General features: G+C 52.8%; 3 protein-coding genes across 5 annotated transcripts; 2 read left to right on the forward strand and 1 right to left on the reverse strand.

Annotated features, from left to right (window-relative positions):
* Positions 1-363: 363 nt before the first annotated feature.
* On the forward strand, positions 364-9411 carry CENATAC (centrosomal AT-AC splicing factor). The gene is made up of 13 exons (XM_056860828.1): positions 364-401; positions 487-547; positions 1202-1762; positions 1871-2037; positions 3248-3346; positions 3713-3779; positions 3873-3935; positions 4506-4570; positions 4732-4882; positions 5521-5551; positions 7268-7354; positions 7439-7571; positions 9348-9411. The coding sequence occupies exons 1-13, from the start codon at positions 364-366 to the stop codon at positions 9409-9411; spliced, it is 1587 nt and encodes a 528-aa protein (XP_056716806.1).
* Positions 9412-10375: 964 nt separating this feature from the next.
* On the reverse strand, positions 10376-21440 carry LOC130487057 (40S ribosomal protein S25-like). Of its 3 annotated transcripts, XM_056860433.1 has the most exons (9): positions 21293-21440; positions 20451-20683; positions 18441-18684; positions 17993-18151; positions 17525-17610; positions 17168-17281; positions 16300-16365; positions 15619-15757; positions 15352-15542 (listed from the first exon to the last, which is right to left on the reverse strand). In XM_056860433.1, the coding sequence occupies exons 1-9, from the start codon at positions 21438-21440 to the stop codon at positions 15376-15378; spliced, it is 1356 nt and encodes a 451-aa protein (XP_056716411.1). In that variant the 3' UTR covers positions 15352-15375. The 3 variants fall into 3 exon arrangements, with proteins under 3 accessions (XP_056716413.1, XP_056716411.1, XP_056716412.1); XM_056860434.1 differs by lacking the exon at positions 16300-16365; XM_056860435.1 differs by lacking the exons at positions 15352-15542; positions 15619-15757; positions 16300-16365; ... (2 more) ...; positions 17993-18151; positions 18441-18684 and adding exons at positions 10376-10494; positions 11960-12143; positions 12296-12391 and having other exon boundaries at positions 20559-20683; positions 21293-21421.
* TRAPPC4 (trafficking protein particle complex subunit 4) lies at positions 12692-14329 on the forward strand. Its single transcript, XM_056860444.1, has 5 exons — positions 12692-12876; positions 12955-13129; positions 13218-13321; positions 13486-13612; positions 14197-14329. Exons 1-5 carry the CDS (start codon positions 12702-12704, stop codon positions 14273-14275), a joined length of 660 nt encoding a protein of 219 aa, XP_056716422.1. The 5' UTR covers positions 12692-12701; the 3' UTR covers positions 14276-14329.
* Positions 21441-21559: the final 119 nt, after the last annotated feature.

Consider the following 21559-nt stretch of genomic DNA (forward strand, 5'->3'; position numbering starts at 1 on the left):
CAAAGTCAACCAGCAAGCTTCCCTGGCAGAGTGGGGATTTGAACCTGGCTTTCCCAGACGCTAGTCTGGCACTCAGACCACAAAAGTGACCTCTGACTTAGCTGCCAGGAAGGGTCCCTTTCCAGGGCGAGGTGCCGCTCTTGCTCAGGGACCCCTTTTGTTTGTCACCCCTCCCCCCAGAACTGATGCGGTCTCTCTTTGGGCTTTGATCCGGTCCGCGCTCGTCTTTGGCTGGCCCCGCCGATGTCTCCATTGGCAACGACGGGAAGAAGGATCTCTGGTGCACGGAGCAGTTGAGCCTGCCCAGGCTGGCTTCTTCCAGAGGGGCAGATTGTGTTGCTTCCCGAGTGAGACACTGCGGGGATGGAAGAACACGGCGTTTCTGGCCACAGGACCCAAGGGTGCTGCATCTCTGCCCATGCAACCCTCTGTCTTCTGCAGGAGGGGATGTGGACAGGAGGCTTCTGCTCCTTGTTGCCCCTGCAGGGAGCCCAGGGGGCTGGTGGTGGTGGTGTGTCTTGATCTCTTGACCATGTTCTCTTTGAGAGTACTTTGAAGTAAAAATGTGCAGTGACCTGTGTGTGTGTGTGTGTGTGTGTGGCCTTTTCCCCCAGGATGTGCAGGGAATAAACCCAGCCCGGCCCCCAAAATACTTTTGCATCCCAGCCCATGGCCCTTTTTTGTACTTCAGTGCGGTTCTCTTTGCCCCAGCAGGGGCTCAGCCCCAACGGAAGGGAACAGGGGGTTCACAGCTCCTCTCTGGCGCATCTAAGGACCCACGCCTCCTCTTGGCTCATTTTAGTGGCCCTGCGCCCCCCTGAAAGTCATGGGTTTTTTAAGGTGAAGCTACAAGCTGCTTGTGGAGGGATCCCCCCCCCCCCGGCCCAGAGGGCACCACCAGCGGGAGCAAAGAGGTGATGTACTGAATGCCTCTTGGGAACAAGGGGTGATGCCTGAAGGCCCACTGGGGAGCCAGGAACGCCGGTTGGCTTGAACTCATGGGTTCCATCGAAACACACTGGAGTAGGGCAAAGGTGCAATGGCAATGTGGGCCGGTTGGCAGAAGCCTGCTCTGGCACTGCAGTGGCAAGCCCTGGCAAGAGCGGGGTCACGGGCCCTGGGGCTGGAACCCGTCCCAGAACGCTGATGCACGGGGCGGGGAGGGGCGGCAGGTTTCTGTTAACCCGCTGGACGTTTGCAGGCCCAGCCATGCATTTCAGCGGAGGCGGCTGTCTGGCCTTCCGCCGCCTTCGACTGGTCCCACGGGGCGTTCTGGGCAGGCGCTTCCTTCCTGCATTCCTTCTCCCCCCCGGGGGCCCCCAAGGCCGCCCCTGCCGTTGTCCCCTGGCGCGCGGGGAGGCGTCGGAGGGGCGGCAGAGCGAGCGGCCGCGGCAGAGCGGGGATTCGAACCCAGGTCGCTGGCGGGAGGCTCCCCGGGGGCCGCGCCGCGGCAAAAGCCCCGCCCTCGCCCGCGGCGCACGCGCCCCTCAGCCGGCCGCGCAGGCGACGTCACCGGGGAGGGGCGTGCCAGCGCCAGGCCCCGCCCCCCGAGGCCCCGTGGCTGGCGGAGGAGGGCGCGCGGCGGCGGCGGCCCCCGGGGAGCGTGCGGCCTGGCGGCGTTCCCATGGCGACGGCGGCGGCGCCCTTCCGCTGCCCGCTGTGCCGCCGCAGCGCCTTCTCCGGCCGCCCTCGCCGCAGCCACCTCTACAGCGCCGGGCACCAGCGGCGGCTGCGGGCCGTCCTCGCCCGGCTGCGGGAGAAGGTGCGGGCCGGGCCCGGAAGGGGGGCCGCGGGCCCGGAAGGGGGGCGTAGGGGCGGCGGCGGCGGCGGCCCTGCTGACCCCCCCCCTCCGGTTTGTCGCCCTGGGCAGGTGGCGGCGGCCCGCGAGACGCTGCGGCGGGCGCAGGTGGTGCGCTACGACCCCTCGGAGCACGACCGGCCCTTCTGGTGCCCCTGCTGCCGGCGGGAGGCGCGGCGCCACCTGGCCCACGGGGCGCGGGCGGCGCTGCACGCCGGCCTGCTGGAGCACGTGGCCGGGTGAGCCCCCCGCGCGCGCGCGGGCGGGGGGCGGGGTGGGGGGCCCGGGGCGTGTCCTCACGGGCCTCTGATGGCGGGGGCAGGTGGGGGGATGACCGCTGACTTAAAGGTGGCCCCGGGTGGGGTTTCCAAGGGGCCGGAGAGAACGGGGACTGGCCCAAGGTCACCCAGCAGGCTTCGTGTGGAGGGGGAGCGGGAATCGGACCCGGCTCTCCCGATCAGAGTCCGCCACTCTTAGCCGCCACACGGCGCTGGCTTGCCGGAGCCACTGGCTGCAGACATATCTGCTTGGTCAGTAAAAGGAACGGAGCCCTAAATGTGGCGGGGAGGGAAAGATCAAGGACAGCAAGCAGCCGCTGGTTGCAGAGGGAGACCACCTCTCCCTAGCCTTCATCTGCGCTACCAGCCAGGCTGCCCGTCTCAGGGCTCTGGTAATTTCACTGCACTCCGGCAAGGAGACAGCAGCGGCCGGGTTGGTTTTGTTCACCCGAAAGAGTCCAGCTCACAACCCTTCAGGGGTGTCAGGCTGGCTGCCGAGACCGGATTAGTTGCTCTCCCACCTGTGACTCACCTTATCTGTGGCTAAGCCCTTGCTGAGATCTATTCCAACAACTGATTTATTTGATTTTACTTCATTTATACCTCACTTTCTCTCCCAGTGGGGACCCAAAGTAAACCCACGAAGCTGCTGTATACCAAACCAGACCCGTGGGCCGTTGAGGTCTGGCTGGCAGTGGCTTTCCAGGGTCTCAGGCAGGGTTTTTTCACATCACCTACTGCCTGGTCCTTTAGACTGGCAATACTGGGGTTTGAACCTGTGACCTTCTGCATGCCAAGCAGATGCTCCACCACTGAGCCACTGCCCATTCTCCTCTTCTTCATTTTGTCCTCACAGTAATCATGTGAGGTGGGTTGGGCTGAGAGTGTGTGGCTTGCACAAGATCACCCAGCTTCCATGGCAGAGTGGGGATTCGGACCAGATCCTAGTCCAGCAACAGCTACACTGAGCTGACTGTCATTATTCCCCCCTTTGGGCAGACTCCACTATGACTTTACTGCCCACAAGCCTCTTCTGCGGCAGGTGGCACAGTGTTAGTTGCCCTCCCCTCAGGCTAGGTGAGCCTCCAGGGCCAGCACAGTCTGAATGATGCCTTCTGGACGGGGCGGTTGTGCTAAGTGTGTGTGCAGCAAAACAGTCTTCTTTTTCAAGCCCTGAACATAAAAAAGCAGTACATTCGTTCTGGTGGGAGAACAAAGCGGACCCCAACCTGAAGTCCCAGTTCCTGATTTCTTCTGAGGATTATGAGCTGTGAGTAGACCCTCCGTCAGCAGTGTGGTGTTGCTGTGGGGCAGTTCCTTTGCTAACTTGGGCTGCAGCTCTTGGGCAGAGGGGGCTTGTTCTCTGAATGCCTCGGAAGCAAATGCTGGTGTGACTTGGCTGCTGTACTTGCTGGGGAGATGCACGTGCATCCAGGTTGGCAAGACCCATGTGGGGAGAGGCAGGGGAAGATGGGACCCACCTGGCTTCCGTTGCTTGTCCCTTCTACCCCATGTTGAGGGCTTTCAGGACCTCAGAAGAACGGCAGTGTTGTTGCCCAGCATAGTCTGTGGTAGAGACCACAGAAGGCCTGGGTCTTTATAGTCCCACAAATGTGTGCCTTGGATTTTATTCCAGCTTCAAGGCATCTCTCACCAAAGCTCTGGATACTTACGAAGCAACCAAAGAGGAAGTCATTCAGCAGGTGAGCGAGATGCTGGGGTGGACAGGGGTGGGACCTCTGGGAGGCTCTTTTGTCTCATGATCTGACTGTGTCTCCTGCCCACTCTGATGACAGATGGCAGCTCATATCCGAAAGGTGGAAGAGAGCCGACGAGAAATGGTGCAGGCTGTCTTAGAGGTTTGTGTGCCCAGGATACCAGGGGGCAGTATCCACCATCGTACGCACAGTCCTCCTTGCGGCCTCCCCTCCCCATTTGTCTGTCTGTCTCTTGGTTGGCTGTTGTTGTAACCTTGTCCTTTGGCTAGAGGGTGTAAAGCGTGGGCCCAGCTCTCCTAGACCCCAGGTTTCCCCCCTCTTCAGGCTTTCAGAGAGGACAGTCCTCCGTGGCAGTGGGCTCCTTTTAGCAGTGCTCTGTGGCTCTTGGGTGCCTTGCAGTGAACCTCTCCCCCCTCAGCTCTGTTGACCAGCACCAGAACTGCCCAGCTAAGTCACTTTCCTTCTCGTACTGCCCACACCCATGACATTGTTGGGAGGATGGATGGAGTGCATAGGTGCGTGTCCCTGCTTAAGGGAATTGGGTTGTTATTGAGATCCCTGCTGCCTTTCTTAATGCGAGGGGTTGTACTTACTCGTTTTTGCTGGGACTTGGTGAAATCCCTTCCTGCTCAATAGTTCAAGGGTCTCCAGCAAGCAAACTTTACTCTTGTCTCTTGGAACAAGCATTTGTTTTTCCTGAATCAAACTCAGCCACAGACGGAGACAGAGCAGTGTGAGGGGATTGCTGTTGTCAAGACCTGCACGGGGACCCCAAGGTAAGCTGTGGTGTTGGCTTCGAGGCCTTGATGCCGTCAGACACCGACAGGAGTAGTTTTCTGCTCTTTTCTGGACAAGATGGGTCTTTGCCGTCCTGGCTGGCCCAGATGTACCTGCAGCCTGGTCCCAGGCCGGGTTAAGAGATTCTCCTGTGTTCCAGTGACTTCTCCTTTGCCATGGAAGAAAATGCACAGCCAGGCCCAAGCGGAAGTGCCACCTCTACTAGAGGACAGCTTGGATCTCCGTGCAGGACCATGCTTGAACCAGACTGGCAGGAACCAGGGCAGCCCTTAACATTTATTGGCCACCAGGTAAGTAGGACCCGAATCCTGCAGATCTGTTAAATCTCAGTCCCCTGAATGGCCCCTGACCCCAGGAGCTAGTCTCTTGATGCATTAAGGAAGTGACGCTGTCACAGGGGGGGTTTCACTTGCGGCTTGAACACACGAAGCTGCCTTATACTGAATCAGACGCTCCATCTATCAAAGTCAGTATTGTCTACTCAGACCGGCAGCAGCTCTCCAGGGTCTCAAGCAGAGGTCTTTGACATTACCTGGTCCCTTTAACTGGAGATGCCACTGGGGATTGAACTTGGGACCTTCTGCATGCCAAGCAGATGCTCTACCACTGAGCCATGGCCCTCCAGGAGCTCCCCACCCACTTCCTGTTTCCAGTTATTATAGATGGGAGCCCACCCCTCTCGCTTTGCTTCCCAACCCCATATCTTGCTGCAATCACAATATTGTTTTATTAGGCATGTGCTGGCTTGCAAGATTTAACGGAAATTCCCATACCTTGCTTGTCTTTGAGAAATGGCATTGCACCAACGATGAGCAGAACTGTGCTCTGGCTGAAACACATGCGCACACGCTGTCTGTTTTGCAGCAGTGGCGGCTGCCTTTGTATTGTTTTTTTCAACATTTCTGACTTTTCACTTTTTAAACTACAGGAAACACAAGGGAAGGGTAATGTGCATACAGGTATGTCTGAAGATTTTCTTGCTTTTCTTACTACCTGAAACATTTCTAAATATGTTAAATCTCTAGGCTTACGCTGAAATACTGCTGTAGATCCAAGTGGTGCTAGTGAGTTCCTTTCTGCCCTTTGCCTTAACTTACTCCCCACACCACTCAGTCTCCATGTAAAGCCTTTGGCTAAATATGCCCAAACAAACAAAACCAATAGTGCTGTAATACAATTAGTTAGGAAAAAAACAGCACACGAGCTCAATTTTTAACCACAATTTAGTGATAGTTCATGTACTTTTAAACAATGTGATGATATACTCTACAATTAATACATCTTATCTAGACAATACATCTTATATTACTGAACAATGCCTGCAGGTGGAAAGAGACTGCGATGTCAGATTCCCAACAAATTCATGTTTTATTTATTCTGTAAGGCCATACAACAAACAATATTTTATTGTGATTATTAGAAACTTGGGCTGATGAAGCCGGTTGGCGAAAACGTTTCCGGATAGAACGTTCCTCTTTTGCCTTGCTGCATGTTCCTGACTTCACCTCATCACATAGAGGCACAGAATTTCCAGCAACCTTCGGGCGGTTGTTCAGGACGCTCCATTTGGATCTTCATTGACATTACCGCGTTTGCTGGGGCGTCCTTCATTAAAGCTATACTTACCAACTCAGCTTTGGGAATTTGACATCGCGGTCTCTTTCCATCTGCAGGCATCGTTCAGTGATATAAGATGTATTGTCTAGATAAGATGTATTAATTGTAGAGTATATCATCACATTGTTTAAAAGTACATGAACTATCACTAAATTGTGGTTAAAAATTGAGCTCGTGTGCTATTTTTTCCTAACTAATTTGGCTAAATATGAACAGACTGAAACTGAATCCTGACAGAGGAGAAGTAACGCTGTTTGGGAAGGATGAGCTTTGGAAGGACCTGGTACTTCCCACGTGTGACATGGGCTCACCTAAGAGCCTTTGGGTTTTATGCTGGACCCCACCCGGCATTATTGCTGGAGCAGCAAGTTAGTGCAGCTACAAAAAAAAAAATCTACCAGCTTTGTTTAGCATAGAATATGGCTCCCTTTCTTGACTCAGCGGATCTGACTATGTGGCTCCATGCTATGTTGACCTCAAGACTAGACTACTGTGATGCACTTTACATGGGTCTGCCCTTCAAATCAGCTTGGAAGCTCCAGTTGGTGCAGAATGCTGCAGTTTGGTGGAGCTTGCATACCACACCCCTTTTGCAGTCACTCTGTTGGTTACTGATCAGTTATTGAGTTCATTTCAGTGTTCTGGGTATCACCTGCAAAGCCTTCTGAGGGTAACCACCCTGCAAATGGGTAAGATTGGCAACTGTACTCATGCCCATTCTCTGTAGTGGCCCCCAGTGTGGAACTGCCTGTCTTGGGAGGCCAAGAAGACTTTAGAAATGAAGCATAATATAACAGTTCAGGAGGTTGCGCTTATAAGGGAATAGATTGTTTATTGCCTGTATCGCTTTACTTTTAGTGCATTGCCTTCTACTTTTGTAACCCGTTTTCTGCATTATAATACGTTGTGCCTTAGATAAGTTTTTCCCATTGTTCTTCTGTAATTGCATTGTTTTACGCTGTCTGATTAAAATTTTTTCTATATTTTGTAACCTGCCTTGAGCCCAATGAAAAGCAGGCTATGAAGTAAAATAAACATATTTCCCTATTTATCCTTAGGAGCCAAACCCCCTTGGTTGCTGGAAGAGGAGGAGGAGAACAGCAAAGGGCAAATTGGGCCTTCATATGAAGAATTTCTCAAGGAAAGTAAGTGGTAATTGGAGTAGTAGGGAGGGGACACTGGATGGAACTGACGCCTGAAGAGCATCTCTTTTCTTCCTCTTCCTAAAGAAGAGAAGCAGAAGCTGAAGAAGCTCCCCCCTGATCGGGTTGGGGCCAACTTTGATCACACCTCTCAGACAGGAGAAGGTTGGCTTCCCTCCTTTGGACGGGTGTGGAACCATGGCAGAAGGTGGCAGTCCAGGTACGGTTCTGGTCACTACTGACTAGCAGAAGTGCTTTTGCAGAGGGCCCAAAGCAAAGAGTGGCTGCCTTCGCTTTTGAATGTAGCCTTTCAAAGAGCCAGCCCAGGTTCTTCACGTACAAGGCATGTCTGACCTTAAATCACCTTTCTTGAGAGAGTTACTACCTTGCTGGATCAGGGGAATGCTGTGGACATAGTTTATCTTGATAAGGTTCCACATGATATTCTTGTTGACAAGTTGGTAAAATATGGCTTGGATCCTGTCACTGTTAGGTGGTCCTGTAACTGCTGGTTGACAGATTGCACCCAAAGAGTGCTTGTGAGTGGTTCCTTGTCGTTTTGGAAAGACAGAGCAAGTGGGGCACTTCAGGGTCTTGGGCCATGTGTTGTTCAACACCTTTATAAATGACTTGGATCAACAGAAAAGTATAATGTTCAAATCATGCAAAGCGTTGGTATCGGTTCACTCTTCTCTGCTTCAATCTCACCTGGGAGTTAGGGTTGCCAATCTTCAGGTGGTAGTTGGAAATGTCCCACTATTACAACTGATCTCCCGGCGACTGGGATCGGTTCACCTGGAGAAAATGGATGCTTTGGAAGGTGAATTCTATGGCATTATACCCCACTGAAGTCCCTCCCCAAACCCCACCTTCCTCAGGCTTCATCCCCCCCCAAATCTCCCAGTATTTCCCAACCTAGAGCTGGCAACCCTACATGGAGTATTGTGTTCAGTTTTGGGATGTTCTAAGGATGTTGACAAGCTGGAACATAGCCAGAGGTGAACAAAGATGGTGAGGGGTCTGGAAAGGTTGAAGGAGCTGTGTATGTTTAACTTGGAGAGGAGATAACTGAGAGGTGATACTAGAAAAGAGCAAGAGTCCAGTAGCACCTTAAAGACTAACAAAAATATTTTCTGGCAGGGTATGAGCTTTCATGAGCCACAGCTCACTTCTTCAGTATCTGAAGAAACCTCATAGCCTGTCAGAAAATATTTTTGTTAGTCTTTAAGGTGCTACTGGACTCTTGCTCTTTTCTACTACTGCAGACAAACACGGCTACCCACTGTGAGAGGTGATTCGATAGCCATCTTCAGTATTTTAAGAGCTGTTAGAGGACGGAGTGGAATTGTTTTCTGTTGCCTCAGAAGGTCAAACCAGGACCAGTGGGTTGAAATTATATATTTATCAAGAGATTTCAGCTAAACATGAGAAAAAAAATCTTCCTGACCGTTCCTCAGTGAAACAGGCTTCCTCGGGAGGTGGTGGATTCTCCTTCTTTGGAGGTTTTAAAGCAGAGGCTAGATGGCCATCTGCCAGCAATGCTGATTCTGTGAATTGAGGAGGATAATGGGAGGGCAGGAAGGGATGAGTCAGTGCTTGGCTCTTGTGGCCCTTTCTTACTTACCCAGGGTAATGCTGATGTACAGGAAGTTTTTCTCCAGGTGATTGGCCAGGGATCCTGGAGTTTTTTGCCTTCCTCTGGGTGCATAGAGCAGAGGTAGTTGTGAATTTCCAGCACTGGACTAGATGGCCCTCAGGGTTCCTTCCAGCTCTATCATGCTCATAAAAGTTTGTCAAAATACCTTTGATTTCAGGCTGCCCCAAGGCTCTCATTTCTAATAGAACAGACTTACACGACTGACCCTCTAATATTTGGCTAGACCAGCTCAGCGGCTGCTGTATTGTATTCCAGCTACCAGTGTGAAGGATTTTTAATTTTGTGCTAGAGTTTAGACAGTGGCCTGCTGATTAATCTTCTCGGCAACATTTTGTCTAGGCATCAGTTCAAAGCTGAAGAGGGACAGAAGAAACCAAAAAGGAAGAAGAGGCAAGTGCCCTGACTGGTTATGAAAGTGGGGGCCTGTATTCTCCTCCCTCCCCTTGGATTCTGTGCCTGCAGATACAAAGCACAGCCTCTGAGGAGCAGCATATGTGTCTCTTGTTATATTAAACATTACTGTAAATCTTGTGTCCCTGTTGAATTGGTTTTCCAAACAAGAAGTTGCAGAAAGAAATACAAAGTTCCCTTTCTGAAGGAGACATCCAGGCTTCTCTCTGCAGCACCACATTTGTGTACTTGGCAGCAGCCTTCAAGGTGCAGTTTGTGCTGATTGTGACTTTGCAGAAAAACAGTAAACAGAGCACACCTTGATACAAGAGAAGATTCAGGAAGGGGGGGCGGTACAATGAGCACCTGAACGTTCTTTCCTCAGCTTTACCTGTTAAATAACTACACAAGTCTGAAAAGTTCAATTGTTTTATTAATATACAGAAGAATTTAAACACCACTTGCGATCCTGTAAAGCAAACAGAGGACTAATGAGAACATATCAGCTTATTCTTTTAATTAAAAGCTTGTTTTTTTACAAATAATGGCAGTTAAATTCAGCAAAAAGTTATTTTTCACATTAGAGGCTGGAAATGATAAAATCAGCCTATATTTGGGAAATAAATGAGAGGCCATAATTCTATTTCAGTGAATACATCCAATGTACATTAGGATAAGAGTTTCAAAAACCATAAATAAGAGAAGCACGAAGCTTCCAATACATTTGTACGAAAGGGTCATTCACACTATAGACCTTTCTAGGCACAATTGCCCTTGCACGTGCACATAATTCTGTCATGGAAGTGCCATTTAATCCTAGTACGAAAGTACATTTGGAAGTGAAAAGCAACCTTAGTTCACCTGGTTTATTGTTCCACATAATGGCTTCCATTGAAATGGTTCGAGTGATTTAAAAATTACCATGAGAAATTTTTGCTCTGCTTTGTCAGAATCCCAACCAGGCAAGCAAGAATCCAGGCACACCAAAGCATCTCACCTTCTCAGGCATCCTCTCCAGCGGCTGGAGCATCACCTCCCTTGGTGTTGCGGGTATAGATCACCTGGGCTCTGTGCTTGGACACAAGCTTGATTAGACCTGTCAGCAGAAGAATGGCACCATTCAGCTTGGAGGACAAAAAGTCCATTTGCATTCTAGAGGTTTTTTTTTAATGTACTAAACTAGTTTGAAAAAACTGCCTATTGGCAGTACTTGCAAACACATTTCTGAAAAAGGTCATCACCTTACAGAGCACATTGCTGGGTGCAGAGGAAGTACCAGCATCTTACCACCAGGGTTGTGGGGCAGAGGCTGTTGGCCAATCCTTCCTGTGAAGGCGTAGTAGCATCAGGATGGTTGCTGAGCCCAAATTACCACTGCTGGATTTTTACAGATTCCACCGCAGAGTGAGAACAAGACAGCTGAAGTAGCAGCCGATGCTTCTACTGCAAGAGACCCTTTCACAAGTGGCTGATGTTCAGGAGGAAAATGTGGCATGTCTGTGACTTGCAGATGATGAAGGAAGACCAATCGGTGCCCCCTGGCAGTCTTGGCCTTTGTGCCTCTTTCAACATAGGGGGTGAAGAACTTTAATTGTGCAAGACCCAAAACATTCACCTCAGTATTTTAAGTTGAATTTGCATTTATTTCCAATTCTAACCTCACCCAGTCTGTAAGAAACATCCAGTATTTTTCCCTGCCTCCATTTTCACTCTTTGTCCCCTTTACCTGTCATTTTTAGCAGAAAAAATTCACTGCTCATCTCCATTCTAATTCTGCCCCAACTACAAATTATACTTCACAAGTCCAGCTGTGCCTTCACCCTCCCTTTTTTCAGTATACAAGATACCTATTTTTTTGCCTTCTAGCACACTTCATGATTATCTACTTGAAACTTGAAAAACCTTTAATGGCATAAGTAATATTACAATTGTTACAAAGGTACATAAAATATGCAGTCATTAAGATAAAAACATAGGCCAGTAAATTCCAAAAGTAGAAATTACAAACTTTGGGCTTTTTGAACTTTCATCACCTCCACTAGAAAATGTTGCCAATTTTCTATCTACTATTCTAATGAACTTGCATTCATCATTTTATTCTTTCTCCAATAAACTCAGAACTGTTTATCTAGATCCTTCCTCCTCTATTTCATTTTAACAACGATCATAAGAATTATTGTCCCAATGTCAGCCAGAGAGTTGGGTCTAGAATGCACATCTGGCCAGTCCTGTTCCAACTAGCCACTTGCGGAGGGTGGGGGTATAACTACTCCCCAAAATGTAGTGAAAGATGCCCCACCCCAAACAGTGTTTCTGAAATGATTTGACACCACTCTGTATCCTACCAGCCTCACAAACCGGGGTGGTGGTAGGTTTTGCACAGCCTGTGAGATTACAGCACAGGGAAGTAGCCACTCTTTCACGTGGGCTTTGACCTGCCTTCCTGGAGGGCAAAGCTTCTCTTCGGGCCTTGACCCTTTTATTAACACCGTTAGCAGCAGACCCAACGAGATGCCAAGGGTCCCCTGGGGGGGCAGCCTCCACCCCCCCTCCGCGCCTACCTTTACTGAGGAGCTCCTGGAGCGCCGCTCTGGCCAGCGAGCCTCGGATCTTGAGCCTCTCGGAGACCACGGCGGGCGTGATGAGCTTGTAGTTGGGCACCTCCTTGCACAGCTTGTCGTACGTGGCTTTGTCGAAGAGGACGAGGTTGTTGAGCTTGTCTCTCACTTTCCCCTTCGACCACTTCTGCTCGCGGAGGGGGAAACACGCGGCTGAGCGAAGGCTCGTCCCCTGGGGAGGGGCGCCGGGCCCGGCGCGGGGGAGCGGGGAGGGGCGGCCCCGCGGATTCCCGAGAGCCCCCCCCGGGGGGAGGGTCAGGGAGGGGAGCGGCGCCTCACCTTCTTCTTGGCTTTGCCGCCGGACTTGTTGACGGGGTCCTTGTCCTTCTTGGCCGACTTGCCCGCGTCCTTCTTCTTCTTGTCGTCCTTGGGAGGCTGCAGCGGCGGCGGAGAGAGAGGGGTGAAATGGGGCTGGGGGGGGCGGCGGCGGCGGCGGCGGGTCTCCCCCTCCCCCACCCCGCGGCCCGGCCACGCCACGCCACGCGGCCGGCCTACCTACCATAGCGGCGGCGGCGGCTGCTGCGGCTGCTCGGCCTGGCGGCTTCCGGCTGGAAAGGAAGGAGGCGCGCGGGCCGGGCCAGGAGACCCCGTGGCGGAGGAGCGCTTCCGGCCCCGCCCCCTGCGGCGGCGCTCTGTCTGCCCCTCTCTTCCGGCGCGGGGTGGGGCGGCGCTACGGGAGCCCGCGATGGCCATCTTCAGCGTGTACGTGGTGAACAAGGCCGGCGGGCTGATCTACCAGCTGGACCACTACGCGCCGCGGGCCGAGAGCGAGAAGACCTTCGGCTTCCCGCTGGAGCTGGTGCTGCGCCCGCACGACGAGCGCGTCCTCGTGGCCTTCGGGCAGCGCGACGGCGTCCGCGGTGAGGGCCGGGGGGGCCGGCCGGGGGGGGGGCTGCCGGGGGGGGTCGCGGCCGCGCTGACGGGCTGTGCTTTCGCAGTGGGCCACGCGGTGCTGGCCATCAACGGCCTGGAGGTCAACGGGCGCCTGACGGCCGACGGGCGCGACGTGCTGGAGTACCTGAGCAGCCCGGCCAACTTCCCCGTCAACATCCGCTTCGGCCGCCCGCGGCTCTCCTCCAACGAGAAGCTCATGCTGGCCTCCATGTTCCACTCGTGAGTCGGGGGGCGCGCGGGGGGGGGGGGTTGGGGGCGGAGGGGGCTGGCGGCTGCGGCGGGGCTGACGGGCGGCTTCTGCGCGCAGGTTGTTCGCCATCGGCTCGCAGCTGTCCCCCGAGCCCGGCAGCTCCGGCATCGAGATGCTGGAGACCGACACCTTCAAGCTGCACTGCTTCCAGACCCTGACAGGTAGGCTGCCCGGGGGGGGGGGGTGGAGCCTGCGGACCACCAAGCCCCCCTGGGGGCTCCATTTCGCAGCCGGCTGGGGTGGGGGAGCCTCTGCGCCAGCACTGGCCTGCACCTCCCTATAGCTGCATCTGTTCCGGTGCTGCCTGTCTCCTTCCTTCTCTTAGGGATCAAATTTGTGGTTCTTGCCGACCCACGGCAGTCAGGGATAGACTCCCTTTTGCGCAAGATCTATGAGATTTATTCAGACTTCGCTCTCAAGAACCCTTTCTATTCCTTGGAGATGCCAATCAGGTATTGATTTCTTATTCTCACACCTGTATGGAGCCATACCAATCCTGTCTTGCCCCCACCTACTCCCATTAGAAAGGTCAGACCTATAGTGGCCAGATATCTTCTGCATTTCTGAACTCCAGCCCTGCTCATTTTTCCTTCAGGCATAACCTACAAGTGTGTGTGGGTGCGCAATTGTCGGGTACTTGTCTTGAACAACATAATTTAAGTTTTGTTCTCTTTGCACCAAAATGAGTCTTTTTCACTGACGGGACTATGGAGGTTCTGTGAGTAATAGCTCTTCCTGCCTAAATAATATTAAGCGCAACCATATGCTGGCACATTGCTGCAGCCCAAGCACTGTGCTTCCATTAAAAGTTCCTGGTAAGAGAATGGAGTGGGAAACCGGAGTTAGGACTAAGGGTAGCAGAGCTAGGCTACAACATTTTCTGGGGTTGAATTGTGTATCTACCTACACAGCCATCATTGTGTGTGGGTGTGCATCTCTTTAGATCTGCAGCCTTATGTCAATAAAGTGTTCCAGACAAGAACTCAGATTGTGAGCTGGTGCAGAATTTCTGCCTTTGACCCCTTTAACATTTCAGATGCGAACTCTTTGATCAACACCTGAAACTAGCACTGGAAGTAGCGGAGAAAGCAGGACCATTTGGACCAGGCCTATAGGACGGATTTCGCCTGTTGCAACCTCCTGTTGGATTCTTTCCTGCCTGACTGGGCCAGAAAGGTTTCCTGGCAAGTTGTCTTCCTGGCTCTTCACACTGGATTTGCAGCTAAGATCACCACTGATGAGAATGGGCAGGTCTAGAGGAAGCTGCAAGCTTAGCTAAATCATTTCCTAGGGCTGGCTTGTATATGTGTGTGTGTATATATATATATATATATGTGTGCGTGTGTGGCTGTTATGGTGTATACTTCTCCTTATAGCTGCAGGCTTGTGTAAATAAAGCATTCCAGACAGAAGTGTGAATTGTGAGCTGGTGCTAAGGCTCAGCTGTAACCTGGCAAAGCCAACATGGGAGTCATAGAGCTTAACCCAACCTTGGGCTGGTGGAGTGCTGAGCTTTTGGAAGGGAGGACTGCAGACTTCTGTTGCATTGTTTATTTGTCAGTGGATACTTCATTACAGTGAACTGATTTGGAACCATCTCATTGCTAGACCCACTCCTGAGAGCTGCTGCAAAACTGCTCAATGCCGCATTGATTCATTACCAAGGAGACAGATAGTCAGGGCCAGGGGAGGAGGAGAGACCGACTAGCAGCTTTGCTTCTAACACTGCACAGCTTGCAAATAGCTGGCAGGTGTAGCCTTCATACCATCCTAGACATTTGTGGCAATCCCACCCTTAGCTCGACTGCATTTCTCTGAAGCACGCAGACAGTCTTAGAAGACAGACATATTGCTTTGGAAAACGAGGCAGCTTCACAGCAAGCCAATCCATCCTTCCCCTTTGCTCGTACACAAGACAAACCTGGCAGGTGAGGCAGGGTGCAGTTCTGCTCACCACCATTCCTGTAGTGAAAATGAAGAAGGCAGCCGGGGGGTGGGGGGCTGGTTCTGGACTGCTGACAGCTGCCACACCTTGGCTTGGCCAGGGTGGGTTAATCGGGGCCACCTAGGATGAATGATGCAAGCCACACGGGCGTAGTGGGGCTCTGCTAAGTCTTTCAGAAAATGGCCGAGGCCCGCGGTACCAAAGCTGAGTTCTGCCTCTGCCCCGTGGAGGAAGCGGGGACATCCTCCATGGCTGCATCACTCTTGGGCTTCAGTCCACCTTCTTTGGCACACGGCCCATCTTCGTGCGGATGTTCCTCAGGAAGAAAAAGGCCACTGTGCTGGCAGAGCATGTCATTTCCGCTACCCAGAAGGCCGTTCCCCAGCTGTAGTGCTTGGCGATAGTGCTGAAGGGCAGTCCGGCCAGGAAGCCTCCCACTGAAAAGCAGAGGGCAGCGTGAGAGGAGGCCGGGCAGGGGCTCCGGGTTTAAGGGGGAGGCGGGGCTCCACTCACCGTTGGCCATTAGCGCAACAATGGCATGAGACGTTCCACACAGGTTGGACGGAGCACTTTCATTGGCTATAACGCCAAACAATGCAATTGGTCCATAAGAACAAAATCCAAAGATAGCTCCTAATATCAGGATCCACAACTGAAAAACACAAGGAGAAAGGAAGTCAGGCGCATGGGTGACAGGATGCCTGCCTAACCTCCACCCCCCCCCCCAGATTCCCTTTGCAGCACATCAACAAGCCCTTTTGCTGTTCTGGTGGAAGGCAAGGCTGCTTGTTAACCAAGTTCGTTACTTAGATTAGTGGTAAACACCACCACACGGAAAAGCTACACCACTGAATGATGAACTGTGCTACTTTAGAGCAAGCCTTAGTGTAGCATCCTAGTAACTGTGACTGTAATACAGATTCTAGAATACCTTTAGTCGGATAACTCCTCTAACTCATGGTGCCCATAAGAGTAATCAAAGGACTACTACCCCCACCCCCCGCACACACAGACCCTCAGTGCCTTGGACCGCTGTTTATGGAATGCATGCGACAGACCACAGCTGGGAAGTAGTGGGCTGCATGCAGGAGAGGGGGGTCCTTCACTTTGGACTTCATGCAAAACCCCACAGAACCATGCAGCAGAGAAGACAGAAAAGCCCAGAGAAAAAAGAGAGCCAGGCCAGATAAAGACCTCGTGTTCTGTTAAGCCCACAAGGATAGCAAGAGGGTGGAAGGCGAGAATCCAAGAGCTCGTTTCCTGGGAGATAAAAGAAGGCAACAATGAACAAGGGGCAGAGAGAAATCCCCCCCCCCCACCAGGCCTCCACCTGCCAGCTCCTTCCCAAGGCTTCACCTGAGGGTTCCTCCTGCTTTCAAGGCCTTGGAGTAAGGCTGTCTGGGAATTCTCCCTGGAATGTTCTGCTCTCGGGCCAGAGAGGCCATACATCATAAGAACATAAGAAAGGCCCTGCTGGATCAGACCAAGGCCCATCAAGTCCAGCAGTCTGTTCACACAGTAGCCAACCAGGTGCCTCTAGGAAGCCACTAACAAGACGAGTGCACCATCCTGCCTGTGTTCCACCGCACCCAAAATAATAGGCATGCTCCTCTGATACTAGAGAGAATAGGTATGCAGCATGACTAATATCCATTCTAACTAACAGCCATGAATACCCCTCCTCCATGAATATGTCCACTCCCCTCTTAAAGCCCTCCAAGTTGGCAGCCATCACCCTATCCTGGGGCAGGGAGTTCCACAATTTAACTATGCGTTGTGTGAAAAAATGACGAACATTGCCCAAGTGAGCTGAGGTTGCAAGGCACCCAGAAGAGAAGGGAAAGCTCCCAGCCCCTCAATCCCACAGGCCCCTCAGAGCAGCCCTCAAGAGGTACACATGTTGGGTGGGAAGCAGCCAGGGGAGCTCCAGCGCTCCCAAAGACCTGGCACCCTTTCTTGTGGGTGCCATAAATCCTTGTCCTCCTCCCTCCTGCTGGCTTTGTGCTTCCTCCTCTAGCCTGAGCTTCAGCATAGGGCAACAAAAGGCTTACATGCAGATTACCTGGGGAGAGCTGCTTGTGACCGTGACCCGGAAGAGGTACATGGAAGCAGACATGCCTGCCATCATGGAGAGGAGAAGTGCGTGCCGAGGGTTCCCGTACTGCGACAGGCCCACCTGCAACACACACCCAGGGTGAGCTCCACTCGTGGCAGAGAGCCACCATCCCTGCCAGGTCTGGAGTGATACCCCCTGAGCCTGGGGGCAGGCACCCACCGCCCAAGCCCCAGGGCTGCTTATGTCTTCCCCCTCTTCCTTGCCGCAGCCTCGTCGACTGGTCACCTGGAAACGGCCCTTGCCAGCCTGCCCTCTGCTGTACAACATAAGGTGGGGGCAGGAAGGGGGTGCCAGATGGCTTACCCGGGCCACAGCTCGGTCTGAAAGATAGCCAGCTGCAACGCTGCCCATCAGGCCCCCGACTTCCAAGGCACTCATGTATGAGCTTCCTACAGGGTCAAGGGAATAATTTGCCAGTGAGAGGACATCCACTGCATGACAGGCGGGGGGAGGGTGCAGCTCCTCACAGGGTCGGCTCCCTTGCTGAATGCAGCAGGGTGTGTGTGTGTAAAGTGCCCCTGGCCCTAAACCCACAAGACTCACACACCCAGTCTCTGCCCCAGTAAGTCCTTAACTGGTGCCAGAAACGGCTTCGGGATGCAATCAGCGGTTAAGTGCTGAGGTGTTGGAGGCGAGGGTAGGGGTGAAACGAGCCTGGTTCCCCCCCACCCCGTGCTTCCATGCCCAGCTTCCCAGACTGTATTGTCAAAAGCATTAAAACCTCATGAGGCATTGGACGGCCTCTAATTATGCCCAGCTGAGACTCCGTACCCACAAGCGTCGACTGCCCTCTCTCCTGGATGAGAAACAGTTGCCCCCAGTCCGTGCAGCACGTCTTCACACCAAAGACAACCAGGTAGCCAGTCGACAGGACCCAGAGGTATGGGGAGAGCAGCAGCTCGGCCAGGGTGCTGGCATCTGATGAGGGGCCTGCAAGGGAGAGGCTGCTCACAAGAGCCCTGCAAGCCCACCCCCCGGCCCAAACACCCGTTGCCGGCTACGTGCTCTCTGCATGCAGCCCGGCCTCAACGCAAGCCATTCCTTGCCCTGCTCACAAGAGTTGCAGACAGAGAAACAAACCCACATACTGGCAGACTCCCCACCCCTTGCGGGGATCGCGGCCGCCTGCTTGTCTGCTCAGCGCAAGGGAGATGGGTCCCTGCCACACAACTCTGCTGTGGGACTTCTTATGGGCAATCGTTGTTCTCTGCGCACTCACCCTTTTTCCCTTTCTTGGGCCCCAGCTCAATGTTGGGCAGCCCCACATCTGAGGGCTCATTCTTAATTAGAAGAAGGCATACAAAGGAGGCGACCACACACACCGAGCCAGAGAGAGCCAGGGTTGTGCGCCAGTCGTAGCTCAGCGCCATCAGAGCAGCCACAATGGGGCCCAGCCCTCCGGCCAGGTTCATGCTGGTGGAGAGGACTGCCCACCAGGTCCCAAACTGGGAGGGTTCAAACCACTGTACAGAAGAGAAAAAGATCAAGAGTCAGTGCTGAGAATCAAGATCTTAGCAGCGTGCTGAAGACACTAGGAGCCTCCTTCCCTTCCGAGAGGCAACCCGGTTTCCTTGAAACATCATTCTCAGGATGGGAGCAAATGTGAGCCAGGTCAGAAAAAAGGCCCCGGCTCTGCCATGGACCTCACTCACTCTTCGCTGCAGACAGCCAAGGGGCTACCTACAGACCTGCCCCATGAATGAGACAGCAGTCGGTTTGGGAACAGCTTCTGTGCAAATCGAAAGAAGTTCCATTAAGCTGTCATGAATATGGCGGGAATATTTATAATTTGGCTTAAGAAGAACCACTCTCTGTACCTTCTATATCTTAATACTATAACCTGTAGTTTAAACAGCCACATGAAGCCTCTAAAGGACCTTAGCTCCAAAACCAGGCTCCTGACCTAGAGGCCATAGGAAATTGCATTACTAAGAGTTAACCAACCAAAGAACGTTAAGGTGCCTAGAAATTATGTTCAGGGGTAACAAGGTCACGTAGATGGGCAGCAAAGTGCCTGCTTACGCAGTGAGGAAATTGTTTATGAACACAGGGTAACGGATGAACGGATGGCTGTCAGAGACCTGGACGTGGCAAACTTATTATGAAACAAAATATTCCCAAACAACTTATAGCCATGATTTGTGAAAACTCATCTCCTGACTAATTTGGCAGGAGGGGGCCATTTGAGACCTCTCTCACACAGTTCAACCTATAAAAGGCTTTCAAAGAGCCCAGCCAGTCGTCCTTCTAAGAGAGAGACCCATTTCTGTCTCTTCCTTGGAACGACCTCAGAGATCTCTGACTGTCTGTCTGTCAGTGTGCGTGCTGTCATATATATATTCAGTTAAGTATTGCTTTCTCTCTTTGCTTTATATTTCCTTGTAAGTATAATAAAGCTGCATGATTTACTTTATACGTTTGGTGTACTGTTTTAAGAGTGTTTAGTGTGCAAGATCTATCTTTTCCTATCAAACTCTCTAGCTCCTGCTCTGGTAAGTAGAAGGCGGAGAGACTCTAAGTAGCAGGCAGAGAAGACCAAAAAAATAAAAGAGCTCAAGGGAGAGAACTTGAAAAATTCTCCCAACAATGAACACCTTCAGACGAATCTTCCCTGTGAGACAGCCTGCCGGATGCAATGCTGCTTAGTTATAAGCTGGCTTTCTTAAATTCAGGAGTCTTTGTAATTTAAAAAACCCATCTATCTAAATCCTAACAAGAACGAGAGGGCGGGGTGTTCTCAGGGACACTTCAACCCACAAATGCTTAGCAGGCGGGAGCAGCACCCCCCTTCTCCTGCTGCCTATCCCCACCCAAGCCTCGCTGGTTGGGGCACCTGAATCACATCACAAGGTCTGCTTGCTCAGCACCATTTGATACTTTCTTCAGCCGGCCTTGGCAGGCTACTGTGGGGGCGGGGGTTGTCCCAGCCTCCCAAGAATATCTCAGAATGGAACGTGAGACGGCTGGCTTGCGGTTTGTAGCTGGCACCACCGCTGCCAATTCAAGACCCAGCAAGAGCCTCTCATCAGTCCAAAGTAGCAGAAGAGTAGCGGGCCTTGCCTCTGCTCCAGAGCAGCGCTGTGAACCTGAAAGCCACACGTTCCAAAGCAGCAAGGGGCCAAACTGTTCCCCTTTGTGCAGAGCTGGGCAGAACAGCTGCAGCTGCTGCCAGACTTCAGTCATGCCTGTGAAAGGATTCCAGCGGCAGGAATTCCCTCGGCCGCCTTACCTTGCGGAGCACCTTCCCACAGGGGGGCCACCCAAGGCCCTGGGCTAGCCCATTGAGGAACCACAGCCCCGCGAAGATGGGCACCGTTGAGCTCCAGGAGAAGACCACGTTGACGGCGCCCACGAGCAGAAGGCCGGAGGAGAAGAGCCAGCGGGCGCTCATCTGGTCGGAAAGGACTCCGCTGATGAATTTGCTAACGGCGTAAGCTGCCGACTGGCTGCTGGTGATCAGACCTGCATCCGAAAAGGGCCAGCTTTACACCCACGCTCATCCCCCTCTTCAGCTACTGCCCAAACCCTGCCAGGAAAATCCATGCCAGTTCTCCACCCCAAGCAGGGCAGTGGTTACAGCAGCCCAGCAGAGCCATTGCCCACTTGCGCACGAATCCCCTAATGCTAGCAAGAAGCCGAGAAGCAAAGGCCGCTGCACGGAGCCACATCTGAATGGGAGAGTCCTTCCCAGGATCCGTAGTGGACATGCTGAGCAATGAAAAGGTGGAGGTGGGGTTATCCCGCCAAAGCATGGCCCAAAGGCAGGAGCTATAAATGACAGATGGCTGCTCTTATTGGGAAAGTAAGAGAACGGCAAATATTCTCGCGGGGCCCTCTGGAACAGGGGCACTGGCCGCCAGGGCGCTGGCTCCTTGCCAAAGAGAAAGAGAAGCAAGAACAAGCGACCCTTGTCAAGCAGCTCCTGCACTGGAAAGGAGAGCCTCGGCACAGAGAAGGTTTGTTTTCAAGGTGAGAGCAAAGGGACATCTTGCAGCTCTAAAAAGGACTTCCGCAAAGACCCCAAGAGGAAAAACGTCCCCCAAACATTCCCTCCCAAATGGAAGCTCTTACCCAAGTCATCTTTATCGAGCTCTATCTCCTCCATGATTGAGGGCATCACAAACGAGAACGTTTTCCTGTTGAAGTAGTACAGGGTGTAGCCAACGTACATGGCAGCAAAGATGAGGAGCCGGTAGTAGCCGTAGCTTTTGCCAGCCATTGTGGTGCCGGAGGTCAAAGAGGAGCTTCCCGGGGCAGGAGCGTCTTCGTGCCTTCCCCGAAGTCCTGCGTGTCGGAGCAGCAAGCCCGCTTGCAAACCAGAGAGGCAGGGGGGGGGGC

The sequence above is a fragment of the Euleptes europaea genome, chromosome 14 (assembly GCF_029931775.1).
Source record: "Euleptes europaea isolate rEulEur1 chromosome 14, rEulEur1.hap1, whole genome shotgun sequence".
In the NCBI taxonomy this organism is placed as follows: domain Eukaryota; kingdom Metazoa; phylum Chordata; class Lepidosauria; order Squamata; family Sphaerodactylidae; genus Euleptes; species Euleptes europaea.